This window comes from Salvelinus alpinus, chromosome 6, assembly GCF_045679555.1.
Source record: "Salvelinus alpinus chromosome 6, SLU_Salpinus.1, whole genome shotgun sequence".
Lineage (NCBI taxonomy): Eukaryota > Metazoa > Chordata > Actinopteri > Salmoniformes > Salmonidae > Salvelinus > Salvelinus alpinus.
In genome coordinates, this window is record NC_092091.1 from 46,479,742 (window position 1) to 46,492,972 (window position 13,231).

The 13,231-nt window shown below is 42.2% G+C and overlaps 1 protein-coding gene across 1 annotated transcript; it reads right to left on the reverse strand.

Moving 5' to 3' along the window:
- Window positions 1-10,292: 10,292 nt before the first annotated feature.
- On the reverse strand, window positions 10,293-12,284 carry LOC139578755 (uncharacterized). Its single transcript, XM_071406737.1, has 5 exons — window positions 12,148-12,284; window positions 11,867-11,974; window positions 11,490-11,768; window positions 11,261-11,365; window positions 10,293-11,147 (listed from the first exon to the last, which is right to left on the reverse strand). The coding sequence occupies exons 1-5, from the start codon at window positions 12,161-12,163 to the stop codon at window positions 10,750-10,752; spliced, it is 906 nt and encodes a 301-aa protein (XP_071262838.1). The 5' UTR covers window positions 12,164-12,284; the 3' UTR covers window positions 10,293-10,749.
- Window positions 12,285-13,231: the final 947 nt, after the last annotated feature.

Genomic DNA, 13,231 nt, shown 5'->3' on the forward strand with positions numbered 1-13,231 from the left:
TCATATTTGTTGTTTATATACTTATATATCAGACGTGTGTGTTTTAAAAATTCAGCGAAACAAACCTGTAAATCTAAACAATATATACAGGGTGTTGCATGCTGTGATTGTTGAGAAAACGGGGACTTGTATCTTGCAACAAATCCTGAATTGTCTGTATACGTAATAATTGTTGCATTCTTAAAATAAAAATTCACAAACTGAAATGTTGTCGTTATATGAAAGTGGCTCATTACAGTTATTGTACCTCAGAGAGGCAAGAAGGATGGCTGAGCAGCTGTTGAAAAACATATATTATAATCCCGCTAACCCCGGGTCTTATGGGGGTAAAGAGCGTTTACAGAGAGCTATAGTCGAAGAAACAGGTAGTCTGTTAAGCGATGCTAAAGTGAATGAATGGTTATCAGAGCAAGATGCCTACACTCTACATAAACCTGTAAGAAAACAATTTCCAAGAAATAGAGTTTTTTCTACGCATCCATTATCCCAATTTCAGGCGGATCTATGCGACATGCAGTCCCTTGCCGATAAAAATGATGGAAATCGCTACATGCTAACGGTTATAGATATTTTCTCTAAATTAGCCTATGTAAGGGTGTTAAAAAATAAGAGCGGGGCAGAGGTGACCAGGGCCTTTGAATCGATCTTGAAGGCAGGAGGCGCACCCAAGAAAGTGCAGACGGATGGCGGAAAAGAATTTTTTAATAAAACATTTCAGAAGCTAATGAATAAGTATAATATAGTACATTTTGCTACAGGCTCTGATTTGAAAGCTTCGGTTGTGGAACGCTTTAATAGGACTTTGAAAGAGCGGATGTGGCGATATTTTACAGCTCACAACACCAACAGATATACAGACATAGTTCAGGATTTAGTAAACGGGTACAACCAAAGCTACCATAAGACTATACGTATGAAGCCCTCTGAGGTCTCTTCGGAAAACTCTTTTCAAGTCTTTAAAAATATGTATGGTTTGTTCCCACTTCGCCGTAAGAAAAAAATGACTTTTAAATTCCTAGTGGGTGACTTGGTGCGTATATCAAAGTTGAGGGGTGTTTTCGACAAAAAATACGAACAAGGCTTTAGCTCGGAGTTGTTTACCGTTACCGAATGTCTGCCACGCATTCCGCCGGTCTACAAATTAAAAGATTATGACGGGGATCTTATAGAGGGATCTTTTTATGAGAAGGAATTACAGAAGGTCCAGTTGGGTAAAGACAAAGTCTTTCACGTGGAGGAGATTCTAGATCAGAAGAGAGAAAAGGGTAAAAAATGGTTGCTGGTCCGCTGGAAAAACTGGCCTCAAAAGTTCAACAGTTGGGTATTGGAGCAGGATGTGGTGGAGGCAACGGGGATTAATTTAAACCCCTAGTCATGATAACTAGCGCATCATTCGCGTGTACACAGTTGGGCATCATGGAACACAGCGGCTTCTACCTGACTCTCCCCAGTAATGCGTCGGCACAGATATATCGTAATAATCAGAGTTCGAAGTATACAACCAATTTTCCAAAGCCTATAGAGTTATCAGAGGCTTGGGAAGTAGGTCTCAGCGAGATTACATACCCACATAGTTGGTATAATATCAAAGCTAAGGACCGTGATTTTTATTGCAAAAGGTTATCGGAACCTGCGAAACTTATTAAGCTTAAAAAAGGTTTCTATAGAACTGTCGACAGGATCGTCTCAGAGTTGAATGAACACCTAACCCTGAACAAGATGGAAATATTCCTATTCTACAATCCAATCCATAAAAGGATACAAATCTCAGGGCCTGCTAACGGAGGTATAAAGACCAGCGGTAATTTATCCTACATGTTGGGGATGGGTCCCAATAAATGGACGTATGTGAACGATAAATTATTCCCATTCCCTGCGGATATACATGCAGGCTTTTACAACATATTTGTCTATACCGACATCATAACCTATCAAAGGGTCGGAGACAGCTGTGTGCCCCTCCTGCGAACAGTTCATATAGACGGCAAGGATGGGGACATCGTCACTGTCAATTATGACAAGCCGCACTACGTACATGTCAGCAAGAACTATATTGAAAACATTCTGGTTGAGCTTAAAACGGATCAGAACGAAAACATTGAATTTACTTATGGTAAAACGATTGTAAAACTCCACTTTAGACCCACCAAAACCTCTCTACATATATAATAGCTGTATTATATTTATAAACATAATACAAATAAAAGAGTTATGGAGCACCATCAGCTCGACCCTAACCGTTATGTTTCATACTATGTGGATCAAGTGGGTAATGGACTACCAGGATATCATGGAGCGCCGACAATGTATGGTTCGGGGATAGGCGGTATATTCCGTAACCTCTTCAGGATGGTTTTACCGTTTATGAAGAGAGGCTTCAGCATAGCCAAACCACATTTAAAATCAGCGGCTAAAAATATAGTAAGTGAGGTTGTAGCCAATGCTATGACCCGAAGGGCGTCACCAGAGGTGGAGCATCAAGAAGGCTCGGGGCTTATGATATTGTCTCGAAGGCCAAAAAAGAGACCCCCGGGTTTAAGGCGTAGGCCGGCACCTAAAAAGCGGCGGTTAACTGTTAAAAGAACCTCAGTAAGTCAAAGACGGGGTAAAGTGAGGAGGTCTGTACCAAAACAGGCTAAAAGAATACTAGGAAGTATTTTCTAAAAGAATAAGTGACATGGCTCTTTTACATCGAATGTCCTCTGAAGCTATAAAGACAGAACTCGATCTTTTCACGGCACCGTTAACGCAGCATTCAATAGATAGATCCAGTTATGTGGAGATAGCCCCTCTCTCTGCTATTACCGATAACGGGCCTATCGAATTTTTCATACCAGGCCATGGTGACAACTATCTGGACCTCAACAACACCTTGGTGCATTTACGTCTAAAAGTGACCAAAAGAGATGGGTCTAATATTGCAGGCGATGCCAAAGTGAGTCTCATTAATTACCCCTTGGCCACCATTTTCTCCCAAGTTGATGTGACTTTGGGTGAACGCCTAATCAGTCAAAGCAGCGCTACATACCCTTATAGAGCCATCATGGAGTGTTTACTAAACTACTCCGAAGACACTCTCAAAACCAAATTTAGCGCCGGGCTGTTTAGCAAGGATACTGCAGGAGCCTCTATGGAATCGACAGACCCTTCCACCGGTGCAAACAAAGGACTAGCGGCACGAGCTCGCTACTGCGCCGAATCTCGAGAGTTTCATTTGCTAGGCCCTATACACTCTGACATTTTCTTTCAAGAACGGTTACTCTTAAATTCGGTTGATTTAAGATTAAAATTAACCAGGGCCAAGGATGATTTTTGCCTGATGTCTCCCCAAGACGGGGATTTTAGTTTGAAAGTGTTGGGGGCAACCCTTTTTATTAAAAAAGTATCTGTATCTCCGGCCGTGCGCCTGGGTCACTCACATGCTTTGATGAAAGGAAATGCCCTTTACCCTCTCCAAAGAATTACCATGAAAACCTTTAGCATACCGGTGGGCAGTAGAATCTGCAGTCAAGAAAACCTATTTCTAGGCCCTTTACCTAGATATGTGGTTATAGGTCTGGTTGATCACGCCTCTAATACGGGCAGTTTAGATAAAAAAACCTTTAATTTTCAGCACTTCAATGCAGAGTATGTAGCGCTCTGTCAGGACGGACGTCAGGTTCCGGCGAAGGCTTTCCAACCACAATTTAATAACAACATATCTGTGCGAGAATTTTACAATCTATTCCTGGCTACAGGGCGACATCTAAAAGATCTCTCTTTACCTATTGACAGAAATGATTTTGCAGAGGGTTACACGTTGTATGCTTTCAATTTATCCCCTGATGATGACACCTCAGGAAATCTGTCTGTGGTGTCCCAAGGGAACCTCAGGCTGGAAATGCGTTTCCGTACACCTTTAGCCTGTACAGTTAGCATGATTGTTTACGCATGCTCTGATTCAATCTTGGAAGTGAATGCCCGAAGACAGGTCTTAGTGGATTATTATTAAGGACCTTTGAACAAAGACATGAATACCCAAGAGTTGGACGGGCTCATGAGCCGCTTGATTGGAAAACAATTTTGTGGAGTGTTGGCTTGTGATGAATTACCTATTGAGATATGGCCTGAGAGGCCTGCAATGTTTATTGTCAATACCCATCCTAAACACATGCCGGGTGAACATTGGCTAGCTATGACATTAGAACAGGAAGGTGGAAGAAAAATCTCAACTTTTTTTGATTCCTATGGCTTTCCCCCCGGTTTTTCCCATTTCCCTAAATCTATTAAAGATTTTTTGACCCTAAACGGTTCAAAGATCTACTACAACATCAAACAAGTGCAAGATAACCTTTCCACTACATGCGGTCACCACTGTGTATTTTACCTGTGCCAAAGAGCCCGGGGAGTTTCTTTTGAAGATGTAATGTCTCTTTATAAGGATGATTTAAGAAGTAATGATAACCTTGTAGCTTGTTTTGTTAGAAAATATCAAAAGTGTTCAAATGTGTGTCCTTTAAGAACGCGTAATCAAGGCGTATGCTCACGTCATATGTTTCAAGAATGTCACAAATGTTAAAATGCTTATTTTTTCAAATAATTTTTTTTATTGAATTTAATCATAGTCATTCAAAAGTCATTTTCAAAAGGCTAACCACCCCGAGAGATCGGGATTAGGAAAAGGTCCTGAGACGTTCAGGGGAGTAAATGAGTTATCATCATCGTTTTCATAGGGTGGAGGTGTTGTTGGGTCATCTTTAGGGGTGCTGTATCTCGTTGAAGGCTTTTGTTTTAAAGCTTGAATCTGTTGACGAAGCTTATGGTTGGGTACACCCGAGAGGGGAATGTTGAGGATTGCCAGGGCCTTAAGAAACTGACGCCATCCTGGAGGCCTTCGGTCCTCAGCAACCTTGTGGGCAGCCGTGGTACTTTTAAGCAAGTCCAGCATATGTGACCCCCTGACCACAGAGCCCTGAAGGATAAACTCTCCAGAGTCGTTCCAAGCAGCTATCCCCTTGGAGTCTTTTATCTTGTTCATAATGTATTTAACATTCTTCCTGTTACGTAAAGGCACATGTGTCAGTAGGTCATGCATAACTTTATCTTCAAATGGCATTTGAGCTTCACCCGACATATTATCTCCACTAGGTAAGATCGCCGGTACAGGCCTTACAGGGGCATGGCTATCGTTAGGTTCGACATCTGTTAAAGGGTCCGGTAGGGAAAGGGTTAAATGGCTAGTCTCTCTCTCCCCTTGTTTTACCCGAGTCAAATACCTTTGCATTAGGTTTGTGTATTTTTGAATCTTATCATAGGGGTTCAATCCTTTTCGGTTCAAGACATCCTTCATGGCCGTATCCAAATCATTTTCAGCTGTTTGTCTGATATTTTCAGGACCCTGCATTTGTTTTTTAAGTCTATCCAACTCTTGTTGAGGCACCAAGTACATTTTAGTGGCCATCACACCGCGTGTTCAACCCCCACGTCTGGCCGCAATAAGGCTGGTGATGAAGGGCACGGCTATACTTAGTAAAGGCAGAAGAAAACCCCCAGACTGTTGTATACTATGTCTTTTCTTTTGAAGACTGGCCCTTTTATTGGCAAAGAGTTTGATCGCGGTCTTTTGTCTCTTTAATTTTTTCAATTGGTTCAGGGTGAGTGGAATGCGTCCTTTGAGAAGATTCAAAGCAATCTCACATAGGGCTAATATGAGATCTGAAGAACAGCGACCCAAGATGGCCTTCCGTTCTTTAGCTGTAGACCCAACTAGCCTTCTCAAGAGGGGGAGGTTTCTTTTTAAACGCAGAGACATAGCGTTTACTTTTTAGGAAGGTATGCAGCAGGCCTCTCCCCCGGAAACAGCCCTGTACGTAGCCTAAGGTGTTCTGGAGTATTTGCTTTTAAATCCACGATTAAATAAGAAAATGGCTCTTTGGTAGCGTCCTCATAGCTCTCCATAAAGTATGATTTCCGTCCAGGGTACATCTGCTGAGCTAGAGTGCTAATTTGCAGTTTGTCTCTAGGATTTTTAAACAATACCATGTAGTTGGCATTCAAGCTAATGGTCCGACTATTTTTACCTTGGTGAAACACATTCTGGACCAAGTAAAGCACGGACAGGTTTCTATGATGAGTATATTGGGTAAAAGCTCGTGCAATTTCGGGGTGTTCGCTACCAGCAAATAGCATATCGTCCAAAACCAGCAGATTATTTACATGTGGGGGGAGAAGTTCATCATCAGACAGAGAATCGGGTATTCCTTCAACAAACTTGATTTTTATTGTCTTCAATAATTCATCATACAGAGGTTGGTAACATGAATAACACCATACAATATTGTCAGGCTTTTGAGATAACACATGTTCAGAATTCTCTAAAATACTTTTTACAAAAAAAGTTTTACCACTGTTTGAAGGGCCTGCAATTAATGCTGAAAAAGGCAATTGTAGACGGGGGTCAAAACCCTCGACAGCAGTCATAATATCTTAAGCTTTAAGACACACTGGGGCTTGTAGCATAAGTCAGTAGCCAAAGGGCAATGTGGTACCGTCAGGCAATAGCTGTCTCTTGTCATAGACTACCCTGAATCTTTTAGTGAGTGGTGCGTTTCTTAGATGGAACCCCTTTTTATCCCTCACTATTTTGTTGTAGGAGCTCAAAATCTCCAAGTCACTATTCTTGTCCTTTACGAACCCCTCGACCAAGCGCGTGATTGATTCCAAGTTTACACGCGGGGCATTTTCATAGTTTTGAGTCACGCCTTTGGCTTTCAACACCACGTGATTGGCTTTAGTCCTAAAAGCATAGCTTTTTGGACCACATGAGGACCATTCTGTAATATGGTCACCCTCTTCGAGTTCACTCGTTAAACCCCCAAGATAGTTGCTAAGTGGGGGGTTCCAATCCCCCGGTTTGCTTACATAGACCACAGAGTCTGTGTCGTGGTAAAGAACCCGCCTCTGAAGCTGTTCCATGAGGGTGTACAGTTCAAGTCGGCCATAGGCTGTGGTAAATGCTGCAAGAAACACATTTACATTACCCGGGGGTAGAACCCACTTTTGGTGGCGCCTCCATTGAACCAAGGCAATGTCTTGACTCAAGAAGGAAAAATGTGAAATTTCGTATTGGTCCGAAAAAACAAATTCCAAAAATTCTTCGGGGTCTTTAATGATCGAAGTTGTTAGCATATTGCATCTCTGCGCTAATTTCCCCCAAAGGGAGTTCAAGTACAATTTCGACACATTTCTTTTGGTTTTGTTGACCACTATTCTGTCAGGGTCAAGAAGTATGCCTTCTCTGTCATGGTAGTCTTGAATGTACTGATCTTTACTTTCTTGATCTGTGACCGATGCAGGATAGCCTGAAGCCATCTGCTTGCATCTCAAGAAGGTTTTGATGTACTCTTTAAAAAGTGTGTCTGATTTCCTGGAAAAGTTCCACACTTCAAAGATTTTGGCCACACGATACCCCTTCTCTAAAGCCTTAGAGAATTCTACAGTGACCCATACACCTGTCAGGGCTCTTTGTTGATCTGAGTGATCACAGGGGTTTTCCTGGTTGTTGTTTTCACAACATGTGCGACAAAGGGGAAAGAAAAGTTTTCCTTTAGGACCCTTGTAAGGCAACACAGGTATAAACAGCCCCCTAGGAGGGTAGACAGTCGCTTTGATTAAACCAAAATAATTTTGGGGTTCGTCAAAGTCGCTGTGAATAATTTCAGGATGCCCTATAGGATAGAATGAGGAACTCATTACATGAGGATATAGGGATGTAAAATCTACATAGCCTATTGTCTCGTCGGGTTGAGCTACATAACGCAATGTCAAAGCATTGGTCCGGCCTCCAAACAAGGCCTGTCGCGGTTCCAGGGGCTCTGGAGGGTCATAATGGGTAAGGAAGGCCTTAACACTAGGATCCGCCTTTTTGAGGGCTGTCCATTCGTGCTCCCACAAAACCACAACTTTTAACCCGTAAGTAGCCTTTAAAGAATTCAGTTTGTCTTGAAACTCTTGGTACATTTCCCCAAAAGTCTTTTGGGTTAGGACACACATGGCCTGGGGGACAAAGCATAATTTACAACCGTGGAAGAAACAACCGTTGTACTCATACACTGTCTCAACCCCGTCAATCTGTGTGTATCCATCTACATGGTAAGGCCCAAACGCCTTCTCCCCCCGATTCAAAGCATGTTGGATAAAAATATCTTTATCCTGGGCCAAGTACTCCAACCATTGAATGGAACCACTAGAGTAGGCCTTGAATTGGCGTCGGTAGTTGTCTGGCGATGGGATAGCTATAGATTCAGGAGTTAGATAGTGTGTACGATAGGTTTTCATGCACGCGGATGCAATAGTTGTACAGCTCCAGGGGTCAATGCCCGCATCTTTGATTACCTCTTCTCTGAATCTGAGGCATCCTTCACGAAGTATAACAACGTCATTGTCACAGTATGATTCCATCTCTTTATGGAAATCAAAAGTGCCATGTCTTACGGTCTCGTACCATGTCATGAATCTCTCACGCTCTTTGGGAGACATTTGATCACACCCATACATTTCGGGGGATGGATAAGAGCCTATATAATGTAGATTCTCCTCAGATGTGAAGAAATGAGGGAAATAGCCTTTGACAGAGTTTTCAAAACCCAAGGCCTCTGGCATTTGAGCCAATCTCATGGGTAAGAAGCTTAAGCTGTCAATGTATCTCTGTATGAAGGCGGGGTCAACAAAGCATAATATTTTACTCCCTTGAGCTATGACACTGGGGGCCACGCCTTGCTGTATCAAAGGGTTCAGAAGCAGATAGGCGTCATAGGCCCTAGCATTGTGAGCTATAAACGTGAAGTTTCTGTACTGGGCTTTTCTAAAATGTTTTAGAAAGAGCCGGGCACAATTGGGCCCCTCGGCCGACCACTTTTCACCCTTGAAAGTCATGGTGGATACAAAAATAGGCAAATGAACCCCTGATTGCTGATTTGTCTCAAAATCATAAAAAACATATTTCTCTGTATGTTCATCTTCAGCCAAGGGCTGAATGTAACACTCATGTGGTACTTCTTGAAGCACTTCCGCGTCTCTGCTTTTCAAAGGCCCTCTACAGATTGGGCAATGTAGAATTCCACAAACATGGGGTTTAGGGCTGTCTATTTTAAGGTTGTAATTGCAATGACATTTTGGACATTTCTTGTTAATGTCACAACTGCTTACAGATTTACAGGCCTTGGGGTGCCATGTTTCAGTTTTGTGTTTTTCGTAACAGTAGGCCGAACGACATGTGCGGTGACAATCCTCACAGGGTGTCAAGTTTAGCATTTGCATAGGGCAATGTTTATCCAGACATACTGAACAGTTATAACGGCACGAGTGCCCCCCCATGCGTGTGTAGCCGGTATGACAGGCTTGACAGACATATGGGGCGCCTAAAAAGGCTGTGATGTTAGTTACGGCATAGTAATGCTCATTTTGCACATAAAAATACATAGTCTTAGGATGTGGTTCGGGTATATTTTGGAACTTGAGGAGAGCGTCATTAGCCCTACTGTGGTACAAAACCACAATCTTGATGTTCAGAAAGTTTTCAAATTTGACTATGTCTGAGAAAGCCACAGCATCCTGTATACCGAGACCCACAGCAGTTTGTAGCTCTCGAGCTTTTTGTAACGCGGCTAGATCAGTACATCCTGGGCTGAGTAAGTGGGCCAGACCTAGGGCAAAGCATAGCTTATTACCAGGATTGGGAACGATTATGAGGTAGGCCCTTTTATTGCTTATGATTTCGGACTGCATTAAACTCTCGAGCTTTCGTCTCTGACCCCCGCCCCCTTGTGGTTGACGTACTAATTGTACTACAAGTTCGAGGGTCCTATCTGCTAGCACGTTTAAATTTGACTGAACAAGGCGTTCTAGCAGTTTAACAAATTGTTCAAGATCTGCTTCACCATTCTGTAAAATAAGCGATACACGGCTCTGCAGACTGTCTCCACAAATTTCCAACTGTAAGAGATCCCTAGGTTCGCTATAATCTCTAACCCTATCTAACAGTTCATTCAAAGTGTCCATAAGCATTACGTAAAACACAGCATATTCCCGAATCTGACCCCCCCATGCGAAATTGAAAAACTGTCGAACCTCAATATTGCTGAATTTATTTCGACGCAAAACATGTACACTTCGATCAAGACCTCCCCCCTCCAGATTTGCTAGGCAATTGTCCAACTGTTTAAAAACATCGTATTGGGTTTCAGACTCTTCGGACATTGGTGTTAAAGGCTGATTTATAGGTGTCTGGGGTGCCGAATTAAACCTAGGGCTCTCGTTCTGTACAATGATCTCAAGACCGCCCCCCTCCAGATTTGCTAGACATTTGTCCAACTGTTCAAAAACATCATATTGACTTTCAGACTCTTCGGACAATGTTGTTAAAGGCTGTCTTAGAGGTGTATGTGGGGCCGAATTAAACCTAGGGCTCGCGTTAAGCTGGGTAATTAGAGATATGATGGTTTCGGGAATCTGTGATAACATGTTTTCCTCGGAAGGCCCTGACTCCTTCATACGTGTAATAATGTCTATGAGTTCGGAGGGAATCTGTGATAATAGATTTTCATCTATTGTCATTATGTCAATTACCCCCGAATCATTCATATGGTTAACTATATCTTGGAGCTCTGTAGGGATCATGGCTAAGAGGGTTTCAATTGTCTCACTTAGGTCTATAGGGGGCGCCATTTGTCTAATTAAGGATGTGTGTGTGTGTGTTTACATGGGTGTTTTTTAACGGCGGTATTTGCTTGTTTTAGCCCTAATGTTTTTTAACATACGGGGTAGCTCGCTACGCCAGAATGACACATCCTGATTGTATTGATGCTCGAGTAGAATACACATGCGCCTCTGGAGTAGAGCCTTTCGTGATTTTAAACCCAGGGTAAACGCTTTGAAAAAACGGTCTTGGTCTATTTCAGAATCTGCTGTTACCCCCACAGAATTGGCCGATTCAAGAAGGTTGGCAGCTTCACAGAACATCAAATCGTCTACCTCAGAAATGTCATTTAAATCTTTGAAATCATCAGGTTTCGCTGTTTTCTTGACTGGTGTCTTTGGAGCCTCCTCGGGGATGCTTGTCTGGGCATCCTCCGATGTTTGTGTGTTGTCTTTATAAGCCGGTGAGGAGTCTGAAATAAAAAATAATACATACAAAAATAGGTTATTAACCCTAAAATATGTTAAAAATGCCAAATACATTTCAGATATAAGCCTATATATTAACAATACATTAATTAAATACCTCGGCTTTTTTGACGAGGGCTGTTCTGAAGAAGTTCTGAAACCAGGGGCTGATGTCTTTGTTCAGCCAGTATTACAGCATCTGCAGGTTCGGTAGATGTTGAGCCTGAAAAAAAAACAAAAAAACAATATAAGGCCTGGTTTTAACATATTCCGGCATAAAAAAAAAATATATAAATAAAAAAATAATAAAATAACGCTATAAATAATAATATATAATTGATTCATACCTTGTCCTTGGAACGAGGTCTCGTGAATATCGGCCAAGTAGAATTGTTCGGGTGAAGCGGAACTGTGGATCTGAGCACTAATTATCCTTTGGTGTTTAGAAATATGGGGGACAACGTTGTCCTGACCCAGGGGAGTTGACCTGCCGTTTAAATCCTGTGTTCGTGGCTTGTGTGTAAAAACATCCGGTTCATAGGGGATAATTGTCTCGTAGTCATATGCTTGGCAGAAACCGTTCAGGCTCCATAGGGCCTCGTTTAACCTTCTAGGCTTTAGGTCCTCTGTAAACATATAAAATAACTTTTAATATAAGATGCCCACACTTTTTGTTTTTAAGGTATAAATATTTTTATGTATGGAATTCTTGGAGCTTACTTACGTTTACAATTCAGGGTAGGCGTTTGTTTGTCTGCACTTTGTTCCGGAGCCCCATTGGATGATTCGAGCTCAGTTATACCTCGGAGTATCTGCGTGAATGCTTCAGAATCTATAAAACATTCGACAATATTAAAGCTATAATCACTTTAGCTAATATTGCCTTGTTATACGGTAAGCATACTGGTCCTAATGATTGTTTAATATTTCTATAACATACCCCGCTTTTCAAACAATTCCCCACAACAACCAAATCTAATATAAAGATTTATTTCAAGAACTCACCTTGCGATAGATCCATTAGACTGTTTTCCCCGATTATCTTTTTAACGCTTCAGTCCGATAACGATTCTTGGAGTTTCTGGAGGTGCTGTTTGCATCGGAACTAAAACGCTGCTAACATTGCCCCTGGTTTCTAGCGCTTTTGTACCCTACGACCTAGAGAAAAACCCCTGAATGATTTTTACATAGCATTTGGGGTTTGTCGTTTTTTCGGGCTATACCCCCGCCCATGGTATATTTGACACATTTCAAACACATGGTATTGGGTGTGTCTAAACATTAGGATCCTTTTGGATCTTCTAAAATCTCCGGGGTGCTAGCACCTAGATGCAGGGGTGGGGTGGTCTCGACATCGCTGGGATGAATGCCTTTTTAGCCCACCTAAAAAATAGTTTTATGAAAGGCCTTTAAGATTAGGAGTCGTAAGACACAATATTATTGTTGGGGGGTAGGCATCTGTTTTGCAGGCTAGTGTAAACCTTGGTTTCAAACGACCCCCCTGGCATAGAGCGAGAGAGAGAGAGAGAGAGAGAGCCTTGAGCGCAGATGCAAGGGTATTTTTTTAACACACACACCCCAGCCCCCACTTTTTCTGTTTTTGAAACACACACAGCCACTAAAGAAAACTCCCTCACGCACATACGCGCGCACATGGCTTTTTCCGCAAGTTTTTTCTCAGGGACAGACTGCGCTAAGAGTGAACAAACGCGAGAGTTCATAACGTGGTGAGATTCTGATTTTAAAACCATTTATTTCATTCAAAATATTTAGTACATACATTTTATATCCTTACATTCTTAAGGTCTTTTACGATGCCTTTCTTACAGATCCAGGGGGCTTATGCAACCACCCGCCATTGTCCGTGTCGAGTTCGCCCTCAAAAGGCAAGGCTCTCTTGCTAGGTACATCAACACTTGGTATGTTTTCACTCCAGGGGTAGATCCTCCGTCGGGCCTTTTGGTCTTGACTCTGTCTCAAGGAAAGCCTCGCCCAGCGCTTTAACTGTTCCCCATTTTGGAAGAGAATGTCCAGCTTATTCATAAGGGTTATGAAAATCGGATAATCCAACCATTTAAAACTAAACACA